Raw genomic sequence first — 24749 nt, forward strand, 5'->3', positions numbered from 1 at the left:
TGTAATTTAAGTGATTATGTAATTTATGAATTGAAAAATCCAAGCAGCACATAGTATATGCATCTCTCTGATCCAGCAAATTTTTTCACCTTGTTGTAGCAGATTAAGCACATAAGCAGATTGCTAAAAACAAATATCCGAGCATGTGTGATATCTTGAACATGTTTGTTTCATGCCTCTACTCCAGTGTTTCCCAAACTTTTCTAACTATGGAACACTTCACAAATCTTGAAATGTTAACGGAACATCTCAGTTAGAGTCGAATATCATTGGTCTCAAATTCAACGTATAGCTAAGCGCACACTATCGCCGAAGCAGGCTGTATCGCATCACAAAAATGCTACAGGTGCTGGGCCTGAGCACATCACATTGACCTTGCTTATGACAGCATGTTTCATAGAATAGATGCCTCCGTACTTCACTCGCGCTCGGAGGTGTCAACAACCCCGGGCGACTGAGTCAAGGTCAGCATGCGCTGGCCATAGCACAATTCAAATGCAAAGTGAGGAGCGCTGATTTTCAAACATGTTTAAATTTGTTGCAGCATTTAAAACCATTCCAGGCTCATATTAATTTTGATAATATTTCGCGGAACGCTTATTCACTTTCCGCAGAACACAGTTTGGGAAACCCTGCTCTACTCTATTTGTTTTGAAACTACAGCTACATGACTGAAGAGTTACAATAATAACAAAATGACAATTAAGTGAAAATCTAAAGTTTTGGTATTATTATTAGTGATTAATTCATAATATATTCATCTTCTTAAGGAACACATCCAGAAGTGTATAAATGTCATGAGTCTGTAAGTTAACTTATTTCAATGACAGACGAAAAAAAAAACCTGTTTGGATGAGCCTTGAAGAATATTAGAAATGCATGTACTGTCATTGTATATCAGGACTAGCAGAAAATATTTTGGGCAACAAAAATAAATAAATAAAAAGAATAATATTACACAAAAATACCATTACAAATTGGAGAAGCTATTTCAGCTGTCAGCATCAGCAGAGACTCTCAAGATCTCAATAATTATAGCTACATTTATTTACTCAACCTTTAGAGAACTATTATTTTAAGACTACCTTCAATGAAATGACCATGAGCTACCTAAACATCAACTCAGAGAATATTCACCTACTTCTCATTATTTTGGCTGAGTTGTTTCCACAAAATTCTTGTTTGTAGTGCTTGATGATTTCTGATACTTTTGTTCTTTGAGGATATATTTTAAACCCAGAAAACATCAGATTTATTAAATTCATAGCTAATTTTGCCCATATATGGTCATGCGAGTAAATGCCATTAAAAAACAAATAATAATAACAACAATAACCAACACCAAGCCTAGCTCCACAACAGGTTATAGTTTCACTGTGCCTTGATCAAGCCATATTTGAACTACCGTGCACAGATTTGGTCTCTTGCATTTTGAGGTAATTAGATTTTGAAAACACTAGTGAAGAATGACTACAGTGACAGTGTAGTATACTGTCCCTCTAATAAGAATAGATGGCAAAATGCCATCTGACAGGGCATGGTGAATAGCAGGAGTTGGGTGATATGATTGAGATGTATGACTGGGTGAGGAGTTTGTACCAGATTAATGCAGACATTTTTTTATTCATAGAATGGGGAGGAAGAGAGAGAGAGATGGACAGAACAGGAATCGCCCTAGACCTTGATATTATATAAAGAAGAAGAAAGCAAGAGTGAAATGTAAGTTTTTTGCTTGAAAGTTGCAATGCATGAAAATGTGCTAAGTGCAGAAACAGTAAATGAGAAAAGTAAATTAGATAAAATGCAAACAATAATTTACTTGCACTTTGTCCAATTATTTGCCAATTATTTTGGGTCTTTCTTCCTTTGAGGAAAATGTTGGGTGTTCTTTCCAATGTATTCATTTTTACCACCTTTTGGATTATGATAAAATAATAATAAAAAAACAACAACTTTAATTTCTAGTTGAGTACATTAGCGAAACATTTCCGTTTGTTCAAATAAATATTGGATATGCATTTCTAAACCCAAAATTATTACAAAATAATACAATAGCCTATTACACTCTGCTTAGTGTCAATAAATTAAATTATAATTACATCAGTTATTTAATTATATAACCAAAACTTTAAAACTAACAACAATAACAAAACAGACTATGAAGATTCTGACATTCTCTCTGAGAATTGTGCTCTGAGACCAGGCTGTGGATACATTGGTAAGTGGTAATTATGATATGCTAAATAGTTTCTCACCAGGATTTCAATGTCATTCTTATATTCAAGATCTTCAAAATAGTTTTTCATCTCTTCCTTGCTTTGAGGAGTAAACTGGAATGATAATAAGAAATAGATATAAGAATATGAATATATAATAAATAAAAATAAAAAATAACAATTATTCTTCACTATCTTATCAAGCGGTTGATTTTGCTCGAATTATTGACACAGATACATAGTTAGAATAAGTCTTATATATATATATATATATATACGTGGAAGATTTTTCACTTGGCCATGCTACTAATTATATATTGGGTTTTATCCTTTATCCGAGTGTAAGCAAACAAAGTTTGCACCTGAAGTACTTTCTTAGTATCTCCCATAATGCAAAGCACATCTCCTTGTGGACATGTATACTGCTATGCATTAAGGAAAGGGCCACTACCCAGACAGGTTTCGACCTTTATTGAGGTCTCATCAGTACTAAGGCAAATGATGAGAACTTATACCACCTTTACCACGAGTTGCCCCAGTTCTGAAAGAACTTCAGGCACAAACTTTGTTTGCTCACACTTGGATAAAGGATAAAACCCAATATATAATTAGTAGCATAGCCAAGTGAAAAATCTTCCATAAACTTATCGCTAATCCAGAGAATTTTAATAATAGGGTATGACACTCTTTGGCAACTCGTATAGGTAAATGTGACCTCTCCATTACTTCCACATTAGTATCACCACCTCTGGGTCTGGTTCCCACTGATGAGACCTCAATAAAGGTCGAAACTGGTCTAGGTAGTGGCCCTTCCCTTAATGCACAACAGTATATATGTCTGCAAGGAGATGTGCTTTGCATTTATGGGAGATACTAAGGCAAGTGATGAGAACTTATATCACCTGTACCATGAGTTTCCCTAGTCCTGAAAGAATTTTAGGCACAAACTTTGTTTGCTGACACTTGGATAAAGATTAAAACCCAATATGTAATTAATATATATATATAATTATAATAATAATAATTATTAGTATTTTCATCATCCTAAGACCCCCATGGAGTCAAAGACTAGGAGGTCACTTTATCACACATAGCTCATCATACCTTGACATAGACACATTCAAATTCTCTGAAGACAACACACTCTCAGGCAAGGCATTCGAATCACTCAAAGCAAAAAACCTGCTTTGCACTCCCTTGTTCACACCCTCCTTATACAGCTTCCAGGAATGACCTCTTGTTCTCCTCTGATCTCCCACCATTTTATGAAAAACTTCTTCAACATTGATCCTATAGCAACCCCTTACCAACTTGTATGTCTCTATCATATCACTCCTGTTCCTCCTATCCACTAGATTCTGTAAATTTCATCTTCTCGACCTTTCCTCATATTCAACATTCTAGATCAGAAACTACATTTGTGAATCACCTCTGAACTCTTTCTAACATCTCCTCATCCTTTTGAAAACCAGGTGACCAAATCTGTGTGCAGCAGTCCATATGTGGCCTAATCTAATCAAAGGAACAAGAATCTCCTTACTTCTACAAGTCAGTGTCTGCATCATTCCCAGAATTTGTTGTGTTGTTTTCATAATTTTAGATCCTTATTCACCATTACCCCAATATATCTTGTTTCCTCAACCTCTAACAATGTATCCCCACCATGCATAAATTCTACATCCCATCTTTGTTTCCCAAATTTTAAAACCTTATATTTTGTAATATTGAACTGGCATCCCCACTCCCATATCCATTCGCTCAATCTATTCAAGTCTTCTTGTAAGGCCAGAGGATCTGCTCTACTCCTCATAGTTAATCTCAACTTTGAATATCCCCATCCAAATCCTCCCCAAATTTTAAGATACAGGTTAAACAGCAATGGCCCTACAACAGACACACCTGAGGCACACCACTAGTGACTTTCCTCTTCTGGGAAAGTCACTAGTGGTTTGCCTTCTCCTACTTGCAACATGCTGCTACCTATCAGATAGCCAATCTCCAATCCGATACACTACTTTAATATCCAATCTCATTCACTCTAGTTTGACTATCAACTTATCATGCGGTAATCTATCAAAAGCCTTTGCAAAATCTAAGTAGTATACTGTATACTACTGTGTATCCATCTCCTTTATCCAATGAAGCTGTCACCTTTAATAAGTAAGTAGATTATTAAAACGTGACTTCCCTTTAGCAAATCCATGTTGTCCATCAAAGATAATACCACTGTTGTCAACCCAATTCTGGATCCTGGTTCTCACAAGCCTGTCCAATACTTTAACCACAACAAATGACACACAGATAGTCCTATAATTTGATGCTTTAGTTCTGTTACTTCCCTTATAGAGTGGCACAATCTTGCCTTCCTTCCACTCTGTACTCTCTCTCTCTCTCTCTGAATATTATTATTATTACAAGATCTTCACCAGTCATGACTCTGATCATGGAAGGTTTGATTTAAACACTGTGCTTTTCTGTACTGTACCACTCCTTGAACTCATTCACTATCTGTATTCTGTCCACTCTCTCAGATAATGCACTTACCATTCTCCAAACAAAAACCTTCTCACTCTTTGTTCCGTGAAAGACTTCTGACAGAGAAAATTACTGTGAAGTGGAAGAAGGGAAACAGAGCGACATTATATAAGAGTAGTAGTAGTAGAAAATGGAGGTATCAAACTATATACTAGTTTATATTTCTTCTGTGGTTGGTAAGATTTTGAAAAAAATCAGTAAGAACTTGTATAAAGAATTGGGCAGATGAGAACAATATCATTAATGTAGACTGGCATTTCTCGAGGAGGATGAATATCATTATTTTTTTATTTTTCAAAGTCATTTAACAGAGTGCCACATGACAAGCTGGCATTTAAGTTGAAACATATAGGTTTGGATATCAGGTTAGTTGATTGGATTGGTAATTTGCTTTCTGATTAGATATCAGAGAGTTGTATAAGGTAGGGAGGGGGGAGAAAAGGTATGATGGAGTAGGAAGGTTACAAAGTCATTTAACAGAGTGCCACATGACAAGCTGGCATTTAAGTTGAAACATATAGGTTTGGATATCAGGTTAGTTGATTGGATTGGTAATTTGCTTTCTGATTAGATATCAGAGAGTTGTATAAGGTAGGGAGGGGGGAGAAAAGGTATGATGGAGTAGGAAGGTTACAAGTGGAGTTCCACTTAGGTTATGAGACTTATCACAATGTTCCATCTTTATCAATGGTATTGTCACTGGACTACAGAGAGATATTCAGCTGTAGATGATGATGCAGCAGAATATTTCTGCAGATGATGTGAAGTTTGGGAAGGTTATTAGTAACAGTGGTAATGTTTTGGCTGTTCATGAGGATTTTAATAAGCTGCAAAGGTGAGAAAATGAACTGGGGATCCAGTTTAATGTAGGTAAAGGTTTTGAAATTTAGGATGATTTATACTCATTTCATGGGAATATACTAGAAGAAGTGGAGAAAATAAGAGATCTTGGAATGATTAGACAGAAATTTGAAGTTTAGAGGATGTACTGCAAAGGTTGTTTGTGAAGACAACCCAGAGAATCGCTGCAATATTGAGAAGGATACTGACTGGCAGAGAAAGAGTGGTGGTTCCATTATATAAAGCTCTGAGACCACAGCTGGATTACTGTGATCAGATCTGGTAACTGGGATTTGAGGGGAATGAAATAACCTTAGAGAGGAAAGAGACATATAATGAACCCATTAACTGACAGAACACTTACAAATAACTCTGGCAACCCATTCTGCTCATTCACAACTCTCCAAGCAAAAAATCTAGTCCTCACACTTCTACTAACCATACCTTTATTTAACTTCCAGGGATAACCTCTTGTTCTGGTCCCTCTAGCCAAGTGCCGAAACATTTCCCGTGCATCAATCCTACAAAACTCTTCAAGCAACTTAAATTTTTCCATCATATCTCCAGCTTCTTTTCTCTTATCAACCAACTTCTGCAGTCCACACACCATTAACGTATTCTCATAGGGAACATTCCACAGGCCACTCTTCTCTGAATCCTCTCTACAACTTCCTCATCCCCAAGAAACCCAGGGGAACAGACTTGAGCACAGTAATCAAGATGTATCAAGTGTATCAAGGCCTTATAAAGAGGAATAACAACTTCCTTATCTCTACATTTTAATGTGTTCTTCAATAGCCAAATAATCTTATGGGATACCATAGCAATATGTCCTCTAAACTTTAACTCTCTATCTACCACTGTTCCTAAATCTCTAGCTTCATCTATTTCCTGGAGTACAGTACCATAAATGTGATACACAGCTTGTAATCTATTTTTCCCAAAATGCATAACTTTACATTTCTTTCCATTAAACTGACACCCATTATCTTTTGCCCATACTGACAGCCTATTTCAATCATTCTGCAAGTATTCCACATCACCTTGATTAACTATTACTCTATATAATTTTGCATCATCAGCAAACAACTGAATATCTCCTTTCAGGTTATTTCCTATATCATTTATGTACAAATTAAATAGCAATGCTGTTTAATTTGTAGTAACAATGCTGTGGAGTGTATATGCCACTTTCACTGAGCCACAATATCTCTGAGCTAAGAAAAAACACACACATATAATTCAAGAATATATAAGAATTAGCTAATAATTCAAAAAAAGAAAATATATAAGAACAGTACCTTTTTGTATTCATTCATAATGAAAATTACATCAGGACTATATGATTTTGGTTATGAAGACATACTGAAATAATATAAAGTACAGAGTATATGATATGACTGAGACATTTTAGCTGTTGATAGGTATTTACTGGATTGACACTGGGGAAATTTTTCATATGGTAGAATGTGGGGAAGGAACAAGAATAAGAACAAAGAGCCATAATGCAAAAAGAATGCATAATGAATAACTAAGAGGCTAAGAAGTCAGTGTTTTTCATGGAGAGTGGTAGTAGTAGGAGCACTGAATGCAGTACCTGAGAGAATGGTGAAATGCAAATGGTGATTGTTGTAAGTTTTTCCACTTGGTTATACTATAAATTAAAGATACCAAGAAATTATTATTATTATTATTATTTGACATCTCCAGGGAGTCCAAGGACTTATCGAGGGAGGGAACCTGCTCTACAACTCTGTTGTAGAGCAGGTTCCCTCCACCATTCAATCACCAACTGACCGCAACTACACTAACGCCATCTACTGCCAACTGCTACTGGTATTTCCATAGACAATCACAATCCATGCCCATGGCAAGATTCAAACCTGCAGCCTTTTGGCTGGGGAGCGGATATGCTATCCACTTGGCCAACCAGGCTGTCTATATTCTTGGTTTAATCCTTTATCCAAGTGTAAGTGAACAAGTTTGCACCTGAACTATTTTCAGGACTGGGGAAACTACTAATGCAAATGATGTGAAGTCATTAGATTCTTTATACAAGTTTCCCCAGTCCTGAAAATAGTTCAGGCACAAACTTGTTTGCTTACTCGGATAAAGGATAAAACCAAGAATATAATTTCTTGGTATCTTTAATGTATAGTATAACCAAGTGGAGAAACTTACATCAACTATCTCTGATCCAGAGTATTTTAATAATAAGGTGTGACACCATTTGGCTTCTCGTATATGAAAATATGACTTCTGCATTACTTCAATCTTACCATCCTTTGGGTCTGGCTCCTACTGATGATACCTCAATAAATGTTGAAACTGGTCTGGGTGGTGACCCTTCCTATAATACATAGCATTATACATGTCTGTAAGGATATGTGTTTTGCATTATGGGATAATAAGGCAAGTGATGTAAAGGCATTAGCTTCTTTATACAAGTTCTCCCAGTCCTGAAAGTAGTTTATTCGCAAACTAATTTGCTTACACTTGGATAAACACGCTAACCACTCGGCAAAAATAGAGAAAGGTGTGTTATAGGGAAGACAATTCTCCATAGTTTCTCTCCTTTCTATTCAATGTCTACATTGAAGAAATGTATCAAAAAACTGGATGGAGTAAAATCAGGAATTGGGTTGGTTAAAATTTCTAATAAAAAACAGGCTATGAAATTAGTGCATTACATTTGTTAAATGCATATGTTCTCTGACTGTTTTCTAGGATAAAATTTGAATTTCCCAAAGGAGAGCCCTATAAAACAAAGACAAACACACTCCACAGATAATAATTGAAGTATAAAAAGACATTACTGACCAAGTAAACTCCTGTACTTATCTAAGGAATAAAGATGCAAAAGACAGATGTGATTAGGAGATAAACAGAAATTGCAAAATTAACTTTTAACAGAATGAAAAACATATTAACATTAATAGAACCAAGCAAAAAGAATGATTAAATATTTTATGTGATATTTTCTTTACTTCTCAATGGTGTATTAACAGAGATAATGAATAAGGATGATATTAGAAGGCTGAAGATTTTGAAATGAGGATGTATAGAAGTGCAATGAAAATCTCATAGGCACAAAAGAAGAGAAATTTTGGAGTTTTAAGCTAATGAGTAAAAAATAGATGCAAAGAATGGTTACATAAAAAAAAAAAAGAAAAAGATACATGAGACATAAAAGCCTCATAAAAGATTTATTACAGGGAAGAATGGGAGTAGGGGAAGATAGCACTACACATACTTCGCAAACCTAGAAGAGTGGATAGGCATGAACAATGTAGAAAGCAGGTAAAAAATGACAGAAGATTTTCTGAATAGAGAGATATTTATCAAATTTATTTTTGATATTCTTGGTTTCTAATTCCAGGTCTTAACTGGCCAATCTAATTTAGGTCGTTTTCCTCCAACCAATCCATATATTTGACTACTACTATTCACCCACCTATGTGCATTTATGCCACTTATTCTAGGTTTATTATGCATACTAATATTCTTGACTGATTTCACAGTATGTGTTCTTAAGCTAGTTGCCAGTGCACAGGAATCAAAACAATGAGTAAAGGAAAAACTCCTGCCACCTTCACAAGAGACTGGCTGCTGCATTTTCAGAGTAAAAGGCTCTTTTATTGTTCTATCAAATATTCCGCATATCAAGAAGAGCAAGAACTGGACTCAGGTGTTTTCCATTCAGAGGCTATATGTTGTGTCATTCATCAAGTGCTACAAAGCTGCTTAAGATAATGTCCCATAGCAAGTGACTTTTTTTTTTTTTTTTTTTTTTTTTAACTTTTATTATCTTCTGTCAAATGAAAAAAAAATTACCTAAAAATTTAATGGGGGAGGGGATTTCCAGAGGATAAGCATTTTGGGTACAAACAATCATGAGAAGTCAGTAGCCAAATGGAGAGTCCATACAAAATTCATCAATATAACCCCCTCCCCCCAATACATAAAGCAAATTCACTAAAGGAAAGACATATAACATAACATAACTTATATATTAAAGTTACCAGGAAAGGTTTAAAGATATACAGTTGTTTGCAGATGCTGTAGAAGTTTTTCCATCTAATAAGGTGATCATTTCAATATAGAAATGAATTTGATTTTGAAAATGGATATTGTTGTTTATTGACATCATTAAAACAAAGAAAATAAAAAAATCTGCATTTTACCCTATAGGGAGTAGGTGAGGCTGCTTTAGCCTTATCTAACTTTTGGGAGACTGAAGGGGGGAAGTTCAATCTCCACCAGTAACCAAATCAGAGATAGCTGGCCCAAGACTATCACTAATTGTAAACAGTATCCAGTGAAAAGATGGTTGACAGTTGCCATTTTGTGGTCCCTAATCCTAACACTAATATTAATTGTTTGAAATAGTGTGGGTTCAAGAAAATTGACTGTAGAGCCCATGGTTGATTTTCTTGAATTTATGGGACAATAAACCTGCTTGCCCATGCCAGAGATCAACTAACTTGGGAAATGGTCTAAGAAAGGCTTAGAAAATGTTCCTCCAATCAGCAACCTGAATCAAACCTAGATCATTCTTTGGATGGCCTAATGCTGTGGAGTGCAAATGCCACTTTCACTGAGCTACAGTGTAAGTGGCATTTGCAGGCTCTCTGAGCTAAGAAAACACACACACACACACACACACACACACACACACACACACACACACACACACACACACACACACACACACACACACACACAAATTCAAGAATTAGAATATATAAGAATTAGCTAATAATTCAAAAAAGAAAATATACAAGAACAGTACCTTTTTGTATTCATCCAACTCCATTTTAACCTTTTCAGCTATACTGTATATAGATGGATGCTACAAAGAATAACATTTAGTATTACTGAATAGTTTCTTTTTTAAATTACTATTGCTATTATTATAATTGTATAGCACCTCCAAGGAGAACAAGGAGTCAATGAAGAAGGTCCACTCAAACTTATGATATCCATCATGGTTCTTAAATATGGCCAGTGATGCATTCATCAAATGGCAGTTCATTCCATTCACTCGCTATTTGAGTCAAAAACTAACTTTTTGCTTTGGCTTACCATACTTCTAATCACCTTCTAGAAATGATTGAAGTATGCTTTTTTCCTGCCAGGTACTGAAAAATTTCCTCTGTCATTACACCTTCTTTATTTAAACTATCTTGCATAATCAACACCCTTCAGTGAAGGAGTTGAATATGGGAAATTGAGCAACCATATCTGAGCATGGCAATGCAGGTGTGGTTGGTATATATCAGTGCTTTACAAAGAGAAAAATTTCTTTATCACAACAACTCTGTGTTCTCATCATTTGTGATAATCTTTGTGTGGTTATTACGAAAAAAATAGATGCAAGAGGAAGACATAATAATAAGATTAATTATGGAACAAGAGCACTTACGTAAGGAAAATATTTTGTTTATTATATACAGAATTTTAAGCTACATTTTGTAGTTGTCAATGCATACATATAAAAAGAGATAAATTAGATTAAAACTTGAAATCTAAGTGCATGTGACAACATATGATATTAATTTCAGGAGATTAACTCCATCTATAATTATTAGAATTCAAAGAAATAAATTTTAAAAAATAATAAATCATTAAGTACAAGAAGAAGTATTGCTTAGGATGACTTCCCAAAATTGGGAAGGTTTAAACCACTCTTGTTAAGTTAAGTCTATGGGCTTCACAACTTTAGACAATCTTTTAAGTAAAAAATAACTTCTGTGTAAAACATTAGTTCTATTCCAATGCATTCTATGCCTAGTAGATAAAACATAGCTGTCCAGACCAGACTCATAAAGCAGGATAATCTTAGTGCTCTTCTAGACAAAGCTGAGCAGAATGACCAGTCAGCTCATAATAACAGAAGCTGAATTCTGTGGTTGTGCAGCTTCTGTGATGGATGTTTATTTTTTGGAAAGTCTAGGAAGGAATATGACTTCTGAACTCGATGGAAAGAAACTTTCGAGGTTGAATAAGCAGCCTTGCAATTCTTTCCAATACTCCTTCTACATATGGAATGGAAATTGCAGAATTCTCTACTAGAGAATTCTGTAATGGATGAAGGCCATAATTATTATTTCTAATTGCTCTAATCTATGCTTTACTTCTTTTCATTTAACCAAACAGCCTACAAATCTTTAACATTTTTCTGTGCATACATATAGCAATTTTTGCAATGCATCCACTGTGAAAAAGATCCAAGGCAGAAATTAATCTTCGTACTGAAGTTTTCGCCGACATGCATTTCTTTATGAATGCCATTTTTAGAAGCAGAAAGAATAAACAAATAGAAAAGCACACTATAAACAACATAAATTCCAAGAACACTACTGAAGGACACTTGTATCCAGACCGAAAAATTATTATTATTATTATTCAGGCCTCCATGGAGTCAAAGACTCATCGTGGGAGGTCCTTTCTAAGAAACACAAGTCTATCAAGACTCATCGAGGGCGGTCCCTCCTAGGAAACACAAAGTCTATCATACCACTCCTTAAACGCATTGACCGTTCTCGATCTCACCGCTCCATCAGGCAATGCATTCCATGGTTCAACCACCCTCCATGCAAAGAAACCACTCCTCACCCGCTTTCTCACAGTTTCCTTTCATAACTTCCAGGGATGGCCCCTTGTCATGACTCCTTCCCACTGTCCAACCAAGCGAAAGAACTCCCCAGTGTCAACCCTGTAACCACCTCTCAACAGTTTAAAAGTCTCTATCATATCGCATCTCCTTCTTCTATCCACCAAACTCTGCAGTCCACACTCTCTCAGCCGATCCTCATAACTAACATTGTACAGTCCAGACACCATCTTTGTTATCTGCCTTTGTACCCTTTCCACAGTTAATTTATCCCCTTCAAATCCTGGGGACCAGATCTGAGAACAATAGTCTAAGTGTGGTCTGATCAGAGTCTTATACAACGGAATGATAACCATTTTATCTCTGCAGGTCAGTGTCCTTCTCATTAGCCCAATTTGCAGTAAAAAGCCACACTATACACTAATTAAAAACACTTTTTAGCACAGCTGAAATCTACTGCTAAGCATTGATGGACATAGCATTCTTTATGATTTTACATGGTAAGAAGGTCAATAACAATGAGTCATCCTCTGATTTTATGTAAGAGCATTAAGACTAATTTTTTGCTTGGAGGGTAATGGGTGCTTTATCAGTGAATGAGTTTAAGTGATAGTTATTGTATGACAGGTGATGAGTCTTCTGACTCCATGGAGATCCCTGTATTATTATAATAATCTTTCAACCTGCAAAGCAAATACATTGTGGAAAACAAAATCCCATGTAACAAAACTGCCCATCGTTGATCTGTTTTCACACCAGTGTTATGGCAAACAATTACATATAACAGCTTTCAGAACAAAGCAATCAGCAAATGACTTGCAAAGAAACAAACACTCATTAAAATAGTAATCCAGTAGAAATGAGTCAAATATTGGCAATTATTTTTGAAAACATCTTATTGTTTGTATCCTAAAATCATCACTGCAATCACGATACAATGTACTTTGAACATATTATGTGAGCAAATGACTCACTTGAAAAAAAAATCAATTATGTTAGGAAAGATTGAAGGAATAGGAAGGAGAGGAATATGGCAAGAGTTGGATGGACATCATAGAGAAACTTACCAATATGAAAGAATAGCCTATGTACACAAAGATACCAAAAGTCAGAAGTGACTAAATGGCACATGTAGTCATTTCTGAATGTGTCATTTATATATATATATATATAAATTCAGGATATTTCAAATTCGAAAACAAGATTTACAAACAGAACTCAGGATTGGCCATGGGCAGTCCGCTCTCTCTCTCTCTGATTCTTGCTGATATATTTCTTAAGGATTTTGAAGAAAAAGCAATTAATTCCTCAACTCTTAAACTCAAAATATGGTATCGTTATATAGATGATGTATTCCTCATCTGGGAACACGGTGTCAACAACCTCAATTTTTTCCTAGACCACCTCAACAAGTTTCATGAGAAAATCAATTTTACCTACGAACTGGAATCCAACGACTGTCTCCCCTTTCTGGACTTAAAACTTACGAGATGTGCTGAAAATATCAAAATCTCAATTTTTAAAAAACCCACACACGCTTAGACAGATACCTTCATGCTTCTTCCCATCACTACTCTCTGCAAAAATTTGGTATAAGTTTTAAAAGAGGTATACCGTGAGTAGACATATCGATACAAAATTAATAATGGAAAAATAATTAAATAATAATAATAATTAAATACTATTAAATAATCTTTGTACGTGAGTTTTTTCCGTTATTAATTTTGTATCAAAAATTTGGTATTATTTCAACCCTTGCACATTGAGCCAGATCTTTACTAACAGATGAAACAGAAATTGAAAATGAACTCCATTGACTGAAAAGGACTTGTCAACAATGGTTTCTCTCTTAAAAAGATTGATAAATTTTTCTATTTCCATCGCTCAACTTCTATTGAAGATTCTTTTCCCCCAAGAGCTTTTATATCGTTGCCATACATCAGCTCTCTCTACCCAAAATTAGCAAAAATTCTTAAGAAATTCAACATTAGAACTTGCTTCACTACGTTTCCAAAACTTCGCTCCATACTAAGTAGACCTAAAGTGAAACATCTCCCTATTCAGTATCCAGGAGTCTACAAGATTTTGTGTGAATGTGGCAAACCACATTACGGCTAGACAGCTAAATCCATCCTTTTACATATGGAAGAACACCAAAGAGACATATCCTACAATAGGACCAGTGCCAGCACTCTCTCTAGCCACGTTCTCTTCTCTATTAACTCGGATAAAGGCTGCCAACACCTCATAGACTTGCCGCAAACTTAACATTGTAGATAAGGCTGTTGTTAACATATTAACAACAGCCTTAGCTACAATCTTTCTGATGCACACATTGCCACTGTCCAGTATTGACGCACTCTTGACAGCTCACACACGTAGTCAACTTCAATTGGAACTCCAGCACGCATTCCTGTTTTAAAATGTACTATTGTTTTTCATACTAGATCTGTTGATGTCATTTTATCATGTCTCTGTTATTTTATATAATTCTTTGCCTGTGATACCTGAAGAAGTCGATTTATTCAATGAAACTACTTGTATCTTAACATTAAACCTTATTCTTTTTCATTCTCAGTATAGTCATTCAAACTAATTTTTTATAACATTATCTACCAAGTAAATATGAACGATTATATATATATATATGGGTGGGAATAAATTTTTAACTTGGGTATATTGTATATTAGGATAACCAAGCAATTTTATATGCTTGGTTATTTTAGCACCTAATCCCAAGTATGCAAACAATTAAGTTTGCGCCTGAAACAAAGTTCAAGTCTAAAGATGGTACAACACCAGGGCAACTCATTGTAAAGGTGGGTAAAGCTTTGATCACTATTCTTAGTATTTTCCCATAATGTAAAGCACATCTCACTAGAAGATGTATACTGCAATGCATTATGGGTGGGGTCACTACCCAGACCGGTTTCAACCTTTTTTGAGGTCTCCTCAGTGAGTAGCTAGACCCTAAATACCAAGGTTTTAGTAATACAAAGCCTTATCAACTTTACCTATATAAGTTGCAACAAGGTGTATTAAGTTTTAATAAAAATCTCTGGAGGAGATATTGATGGGAATAAATTTTTAACTTGGGTATATTGTATATTAGGATAACCAAGCAATTTTATATGCTTGGTTATTTTAGCACCTAATCCCAAGTATGCAAACAATTAGGTTGTTTGCATACTTGGGATTAGATAACCAACCAAAAAATTGCTTGGTTATCCTAATATATATATATATATATATATATATATATATATATATATATATATATATATATATATATATATATATATATATTGAATGGCTGCTGAATGAGTTTTGACAGCTTTAGAAGAAAGCAGGGAATTATGAATGCCGATTCTGATGAACAATGTCCATGGAATTTCTAGAAAATGCAAACAACAGAAGTTGAATATAATATCACTGTGAAAGGGAGTAGAGTGAATTGTTTAGAGATAGGTAATTATTCAACCCACCTGCTCTCTCTTGAATCAAATTGAGTATCTTTAGGCTCTTTTTTTTTTTTAAGCTCTTTAGAGCCACATCCTAAATTTAAGAACAGTATTCAATAGCTTTTTATTTCTTTTTATATTCCTCCCACACATGAAAGGCTTCTAGATCTATAGCAAATAAATGCTATGTGTGGGGTGGAGTGAAGAGCAAAGTGATAGGTTAATATTCCTCTTAAAGAGTTGTTATTATAGTCCTTGTGAGAATAATTCATGAGGAACGCTGTTCAACAGAACTCTGGTTGAGGGAATGAAAGATGACTGTGAGTAGCTGGTTTGGTGAGCCAGCAGTTCAACTATAAAATGATGCTGAGCAGATGAGCTGTATATCTTCTGTAGTAGTTAGGCAAAAAGACATCAGAAAATTACTAAATAACTTGGACACTAAACAGTCTTCTGGTGCTGGTGGCACCTCCCCAACTGTGTTCAAACATGTACTCCAAAGCTAACACCTGTTCTGTATTTGGCTCTATAACCTTTTATACTTAGGTGGTACTTATTCCAATGTGTAGAAGCAATCATATATCCAGCCTATTCCAAAAGAGGGAGACTGTCAAAATACTAACCAATCACCATCACCTGCAGCTCTCCAAAATAATGGAGAAAGTCATCAATAGCTAACTTACGCACTGCATAGAGGTCCATGAGCAACCATCAGTATGGATTCTGCCATTCAAGATCCATGGCTAACCTCTTAGCCTAAAACAACCACCACTAGACAAATGTCATGGAAAAGGTTCAGAGAAACCTGTGCTGTTACTCTTGACATTTCAGAGCTTTTGACCATGTCTAGCACTGAGGCCTGCTGAACAAATTGCCATTCTTTGGTTGCCTTTGTAATAGGTTTAGTCCCTTCTGCAACTGGGTAGGGAGTTTTCTCTCTGGTCATTCACTGTGTGCATGTCATGATGGATGGCTCTCTCTTTTCAAGCTTTGTCTGATGCAGGTATGTCTCAGGAATGTTCTATCACCTGCTCTCTTTCTCCTGTACATAAACGACCTACTCTCAAATCACCAATGATCCTATTCACAGCTTTGTGGACAATGGTACCCTCCATTCATTCTACTTATTTGATAAACCATGCCGTGCTCAGACAGCCCGAGCTTCATGTTCATCTATAACCAGTGCCTTAAACAATGATCTGCATACTATCTTTCAATGGGGCAAGGACAATCTGGTCACCTTCAATGCCACTAAAATAAAGTCTTGCCTTTTCTCTCACAAAAGGGGATTTCAGCTCAGCTACCCTTCCCTTCTGTTATATATGAATTACCTCTGCATGGACTAAACTTTACCTCCAGCCTTTCCTGGCATAAACATATTCATTAATAGTTTCCACATCATCCAAAAATGCTGCTCAAGATGCTATTTTACACGTACCTAGCTACTAACTGTATACAAATCCCAAATTTGCCTATCATTAGAATACCGCTTACATGTTTGGGTGGTACATCTAAAACCTTCCTAAAAATTCTTGATGTGTCAAGAGGAAAGCAGTTTGGTTCACAGATGATTCCTATCCAACAGATTCACTTCAACAGTGCTCAACTGAACTGGCAACCATCATTCCTCTACTTTCTGGTGGGCCTGTTAAAACAAGAGCAGCAGCTGCCCAGCATCCCTTTTCAGTGCAACTTCAAACACAACAAACCTGCTTCTCCTCTTCCTCTTTTATTCTATCTACCTCTATTATCTGGAACATCCTTTCTCATAAAGTATTCCCAAACTACTACAAACCTGCAAATCGTCAAGAAAAAGTCAATAAACGTTTATCACAATCCTCACCTGCATCCCACACAGGGCACCATGTATGTTCATATAGGTCCTTTGACTACCTGTGTATGGGATCAATATAAAAGCTGTTGCTCATGCTGGTGTAAGCTTAACAGGAATGGGGAGGGGGGGGTTAGCATGCGTAGGATAAGTGGAAAGTGGTATCATTAGCAAAAATGTGAAAAAAGGTGTGAGGTTAGTGGGAGTTAGTCATTTATGTATATGAGGAAGAGAGTGAGTGAAATAACAGAGATCTGAGAAACACCTGCATTATAAGAAAATGTGAAGAGAGACCTTTCACCATTACAAGAAAAGAATGACCTGAGAGAAAATAGGCAATCGATTTACAAAGAAAGGAAAGAGAGCATAAGATAGCAATTTGCTGAGAAGCTCTTAGTGTCAAACTCTATCAAATGCCTTGGAAATGTCAAGTGCAACAGTAGCAGGCTTCTGTAAATCCAGAAGTCTTTCCATGACATGTGTCCAGATGTGGATAATGTATATCATGATTGACAAAATCCATATTGGTGGTCATTGTTATAGTTGACAGTTCTCTTGGCATCAAAGATTAACAGAGGTATGATTTGTATGAATTTTATTTTAGAAGAAACTTATAGTTTGTATAGGGTTAATAGTTGTTCAGAGGTAAAGTAATACCTGAGTGAAAGAGAAAATCTGATTTTTTATTTTTGATTCTGAGGAGGTATTATTAGCTCAGATGTGGATATATTTCACGTGCAAAACACTGATTTGCTTCCTTGGGTAAAGGATTAAAACCAATTATATAATTTCTTGGTATCTTTAATGTATAATAGAACTAAGATAAAAAAACTTTCAACATCTTTCTCTCATCCAGAGATTTTTTATTAATACAGTCTAGAACCTTTTGGCTGCTTGTATATGAGATATATATGACTTCTGCATTACTTCAACCTGGGTATATCTTTCCCAGGTATTGCTCCCACTGATGAGACCTCAATAAAGGTTGAAACCGGTTTGGGAAGTGACCATTCCCATTATGCATAGCATTTTACACATCTGAAAGAGTATACATACAAAGGCCAATTATGTCATCAGCCTCGATATACAATTAGCTCAGACGTGAATATATTTCACATGCAAAACATTGTTTTAGTTTCCTTAGGTAAAGGATTAAAATCAAGTATATAATTTTTTGGATTATCCTTAATGTATGATAGCACCAAGGTAAAAAACTTTCGACATTAAATATATATATATATATTATTTGTTTATACCAAGAGAGAGAGAGAGAGATTCGAGGTTAGAGTAATTCCAAGAAGACAAATCTAGAGATTTGAGTGTTGTGTTGTCAAAATGAATTTTACTAGTATTGAAATTAACAAGGTTATCAGAGGTATGATTTGTATGAATTTTATTTTAAGCTGAATATATTGAAAATAGTTTGAAGATCAAAATTTAGGACTGCTGAGGTTGATATTCTGGAAGTCTTCGTGACTTGTGTAATGCAAAGCTTGTCAAATGAGAGCAGAGTGCAGTGTGCTGTGATTAGAAACTGTGCATTAGATTTGCAGATACAGAAGGAAGTGTGCAGTTGAAAGAACAGAGTTTTTTGAAAACAGAGTCCTCTATATTAATGTAGAGTCCATGAATAAGCAATGAAATGCCTTCATTTTACTCCAATATGACTCTATTATGTTACTCTAAACTAGAGGCCATCCCTGGAAGTTATGTAAGAGTGTGGTGAAGAGCGGTGTGAGGAGTAGATTTTTTACATGGAGAATTGTCAGTGAATGGAACGCATTACTAGAATGTGTTATTAATGCAAGGAGTGTTAAAGATTTTAAGATTCAGTATGATAAATATGTAGTCAGTTGAATGAACCTCCCACGATGAGCCTGCCAACGCCATGGAGGATGCAATAATAATAATAAAAATAATTAGTATTATTATTATAGAAAGTTAATAAGTTCTGAAAGCTGTCCCCATAGAATATCATATTCCTAACTACTCAATCAGGAATTCTGTCTTTGACCATAAGAGGATATATGATAGAAGAATATAAGCTATTAAAGGGGTTTATAGAATAGACACTGAAGACTTTTTCAGTACATGGTAGGAATGGAAAGAACAAGGGATCACTAATAGAAATTGCATAAGAGTGTGGTTAGCAAGAGTATTAGAACTAGATTTTTTTTTTGCTTGGAGTGTGGTGAGTGGGTGGAATGGGTTGCCAGAGGTGGTTGTGAGTGCTTTGTCAGTGAATGAATTTAAGGAAAGTATGATAAGTATTGTGTGAAAAATGGGTCTCCCAGGATGAGTCTTCTGACACCATGGAGATACCTATGTAATAATAATAATGATAATAAAGACACAAGGAGTAGATGATACTTGACCAGAAATGCTCAAATACAGAGGTAAAAAAAGGTTTACAGTGATGCACTGCATAATTCAGAAGGCATGAATTCCATGTCCAGAAGATTAAATTCCAGATGATACAGTTCTCATTGCATAATTTCTCTATAAAAAGGGAAATAAAACTGAATTTCTCTACATGCTCTAGGTAAGATTTATGCAAACACATTTGAACAGAGGGTAAGCAAAATTGTAAATGAGAAACTTGAAGAAGAATATGCTGGGTTCAGCAATTGTCAAGATCAGATTTTCTATTTAAGATAAATACTTAAAAACTATGGAAATATAACAAGGATTTGCATTTAACTTTTGTAGATTTTGAAAAAAAAAAAAAAACATACAATAAGTTGATAACACAAAGAGCGGTTTAAAATGTTGCAGTTAATGTGGGGTAAGTTATAAGTTATATGGACAATACAGTCTATGTTAAGTTGTAAGTTGGCAATTAGAATTAAAGGAAATACAGGAAGAAGGTGTGATGTAAAATCAGGTGTGAGGCAAAGGTGCAATCTATCTCCACTCTTATTCATCATCATCATGGATCATATTAGCAAAGAAATTGGTATTAAATCTGCTATCAGAATCAGACATATATCAAATTATCAAACTTAACTTTTTGTTTTAGGCATATGATGTCATACTATTAAAAAATCCTGTGTGTGGATTTCCAAGATTCTTTAACTAAATTGAATAAGAGATGTAACAAATTTGGCATGAAAAGCAGTAATAAAAAGACCAAAAACTAAGAAAATAGCAGGAATATGGAAAACTTCAACTGCATTCTTGATGGAGAACCTGTAAAACAAGTAAAATATTTTAGCTATTTAGGCACTGTTTTTAGTGAAGATGCAAAATTAAATTTGGAAATAGCCAACAAAATAAGCAAAGCTTGTAAGGTGGGAAGCCAGTTGAATTTAAATGGAATAAGAGAGACAAAACACTTATCAGTTTTACCTTATGGATCTGAGAGTTGGATTAGGAATAAAACTGTTGATCAAAGACTGGAGACCACAGATATGAGAGTGAGCAGATGGCATCAATGGCAGAATCATATTAAAAGTGAAATTATTAGGAAGGAACTTGATATTGGTAGCATTCAGGATTGTAGGGGAGCTAATCTAAGGTGGTACTGTAACTGAAACAGAATGGGAAAAGAAAGGTTAGCAAAAAAAGGGAAGGTGAAGTGGTGCAGTAAGAATAGTCCCAGAACACAGAAATATAAGCTGTGACAATACTGAAGTTCTGAAAAGCAATACACTAATTTTGAGGGAAACTGTTGATAGAAGATTAGTAATAATATAAACTTAATTATGTAGTACTGTCATAATATCCTACATATAGTTGTTGAGATCTTGGAGAAAGTAGTGAGGGACTGTATACAGCATTGGGCAGATGAGGGTAATGTTATCTGTGAGAGTCAACATGGATTTGTGAAAGGGCGCTCTTGTTTTAACAATATGCTAGCCTTTTATAATAAAGTTACAAGAACATTAGATGAGGGAAAGGCATATACTGCAATTTTCTTAGACTTAGCGAAGGCATTTGACAGGGTGCCACATGATAAGCTGATGTTTAAGTTGCAGCACATGGGTCTAGATGTCAGATTGGTCAACTGGATTCAGGATTGGCTGTCTGATAGGTATCAGAGAGTTGTGTATGGTGGAGCATCAAGGAGGCAGAGGGTTACAAGTGGGGTTCCACAGGGCTCAGTACTAGGATCTATATTGTTTAACCTTTATATCAATGACATTGCAAGGGGATATTCAGTTGTTTGCAGATGATGCGAAGCTGGGAAGGATTATTAGTAATAATGCAGATGTGGTATCCCAGCAAGAGGATTTGAGTAAGCTAGATAGATGGGCAAATGAATGGGGGGAGGGGTGTCGGTTTAATGCAGCAAAATGTAAGGTCTTGAGGTTTAGGAAACATCGATAGGATGCTGCATATTCTATGGGAGGAGTTATACTGGAGGAAGTAGGGGAGACAAGAGATCTGGGGTTGATGATTGATAGAAACCTGAAATTTAGGGGACATATTGCAAAGGTGGTGAAGGTAACACAGAGGATTGCTGCAATTATGAGAAGGACACTGACCTGCAGAGATAAAAGGGTTATCATTCCGTTATATAAGTCTCTGATCAGACCACACTTAGACTATTGTTCTCAGATTTGGTCCCCAGGATTTGAAGGGGATAAATTAAATGTGAAAACGGTACAAAGACAGATGACAAAGATGGTTTCAGGACTGTACAATTTTGGTTATGAGGATCGGCTGAGGGAATGTGGACTGCAGATTTTGGTGGATAGAAGGAGGAGAGGTGAGACTTTTTAAACTGTTGAGAGGTGGTTACAGGGTTGACACTGGGGAGTTCTTTCGCTTGGTTGAACAGCTTGAAGAAGTGATGACAAGGGGCCATCCCTGGAAGTTACGAAAGGAAACTGTGAGCAAGAGGGTGAGGAGTGGTTTCTTTGCATGGAGGGTGGTTGAACCATGGAATGCATTGCCTGATGGAGTGGTGAGAGCAAGAACGGTCAATGAGTTTAGGAGTGGTATGATAGACTTTGTGTTTCTTAGGGGGGACCTCCCCTCGATAAGTCTTGACAGACTTTATGTTCTTAGGAAGGACCTCCCACGATGAGTCTTTTGACTCCATGGGGGCCTGAATAATAATAATAGTATTATGACAGTACTATCAGAAAATTGATAATGATGATGATGAATGATGATCATGGTGTATGAGGAGGGAAGGAATTCCATCTGAAATGTTTGCATATGTACTAATATCTGGTGGTAATATCTGATATGTAAAAAGTTACAAAAATATAAAGAAATAAATATAAAATAAAATAAAATAAACTATTATATTTACAGCTATTTTGCCTGCTTTAGGAGTGCCCCTGTTTAAATGTCATTGGCTTTTTACTCACGGATTCTTAGGGTATTGTAGATGTATATTTACCAATTAATATATGTAGCATAAAGGAAGAGAAATTTACACATACCTTTTTCAGGGTGTTGTGGCTTTTCTTCTTTCTGCAATGTGCAAGCTACTGCAGTTAGGGTGTTTTGGAAGGATGTGTGTGTGTGTGTGTGGGGGGGGTAGGCAATGTGGGAGAATTAAAATAGAATATGGAAAAAACCCGGGTTTTTTTGTATAATATATATATATATACATATATATTATATTATTAGGGATGGGCAAAGCATTTTTTTATATAAGGTGGGAAAAGGTGAAAGGAGTTGAAAACGGCAACTGATTTTTTGAGGGAGGTTGTGGGAAAAGGAGGATGATGGGGTGCTGTCCTTTTCGACTATGCTTGGTCGTTGTCTAAACACATGGAGGAAATGGATGCTATGCCAGGTCGGTTAGGTGTTTCTGCTTTTGAAGTGTTTGTGTTATTGCCTATTGGTTGGGATTGTGACTTCAATTTTACGTTGTGAAGCTTCCAAACCACGGAGATTATGTAGGGGTTGTGGATGTTGATAGAGTTCGCGTCACATTTTATGACTATTGTTTCCGATATTCTAAGCATTGTTTCATTGTCTTGTCTGTCTACTATGAGGCCTTGTTGATCTGCGGGGTATTTCCATTTTCGCTGTGCTCTGTATTCGATTTTTCTTTTTGATGTTGCATTTTTCAGTGTTTAAATGTTCTGGAATAGGGATGTTACAATCGCGGAAGTGTTCTTGTAGTCTTGCCCATAAAGACCTGATGGTGGAACTACTCGATCACAAAAACATCTTTCAAAATAGCATTCACTTAACGCACATACCGACACAAGCATATGTCATGGTTGCACGTCACACATTGAATGAGTGCATAAACTTTACAAATGGTACATACCAAAAATCCATCCTAACATACATCGCACAAAAAATACACATAACTTTCCTCAAAAAATGCCTCGATCACAACATCACACCAAAATTTGTGGCAGTACGCAACAACAGCACGATTCGCGGAAACAAAAAAATTTGCTACTGGGCATCCCGTGCTCTCGTAAAACAAGCCATAAACAACAGATTTAAAAAGAAGCAACAAGCATTTTCATACGCTCACAAAACAAAAAAACAGATTGAAAATGCTACCCCAAACGAATGGGCAGTCTTTGGGATAATACCCAATCCCACATCAACGACTACACGCTATTAATAGAAGCTCGACACGCAAAGAAATGGTATGCACTAACAAACACCCAATACAACAATCACGCTGCTTCCAACCCTTCGGATATTACCACCTTAAAACCCACACAAAACAATTCCATCATCAATCTATCGCATCACAACCTCACACCCGACGAAATCACCATCCTGAACAATGGACTAAACTTTGGTGTATCCCCAAAATACATACAAAACAGAGACATCATTATCGAAATCCAAGCGAAATTAGAGAATGACCCTAACAAAGAAACAATATTCCACAAAATTAACAACATCATAAATAGTAAAATAATAATAAAACCAAACATCACCCCCAACTTACAAAAATCCCTATTATCCCTAAAAAGGAACCAGAACATTATGATCAATAAAGCGACAAAGGGGATACAGTAGTCATCACAAACCAAACTGATTACCACAACAAAATAACAGCTATCTTAAACGACCAACACACCTACCAAAAAATCCAACTTGACCCCACCCCCGACCTCATTAAACAAATCAACAGTACCCTACACACCCTAAAAATGAAAACAAAATAGACAAAACCACAATGAAAAACACAACTCCCCGCACCACATGCACCCCTTGTATGGTCGGACAAATGAAAACCCACAAAGACAGGTACCTGATGAGGCCAATAGTCTCCTACAAAAACACCACCACAGCACCTTTATCAAAATTCGTAG

At 35.9% G+C, this 24749-nt stretch overlaps 1 protein-coding gene across 1 annotated transcript in view; it reads right to left on the reverse strand.

Annotated features, from left to right (window-relative positions):
• Positions 1 to 1935: 1935 nt before the first annotated feature.
• The window catches only part of LOC150102509 (cilia- and flagella-associated protein 61-like), a 509206-nt gene continuing 486392 nt past the window's right edge, over positions 1936 to 24749 (reverse strand). Inside the window, exons 18-19 of the mRNA XM_090399377.1 lie at positions 10384 to 10443; positions 1936 to 2330 (exon numbers count right to left, since the gene is read on the reverse strand). Of these exons, the coding sequence (XP_090255503.1) occupies positions 2157 to 2330; positions 10384 to 10443 (234 nt within the window). The 3' untranslated portion in view covers positions 1936 to 2156. The remainder of the gene's footprint in view (positions 2331 to 10383; positions 10444 to 24749) is intronic.

The sequence above is a fragment of the Typopeltis vanoorti genome, chromosome 10 (genome assembly GCF_054136105.1).
Source record: "Typopeltis vanoorti isolate ZY-2024b chromosome 10, IOZ_Tvanoo_1.0, whole genome shotgun sequence".
Classification (NCBI taxonomy): domain Eukaryota; kingdom Metazoa; phylum Arthropoda; class Arachnida; order Uropygi; family Thelyphonidae; genus Typopeltis; species Typopeltis vanoorti.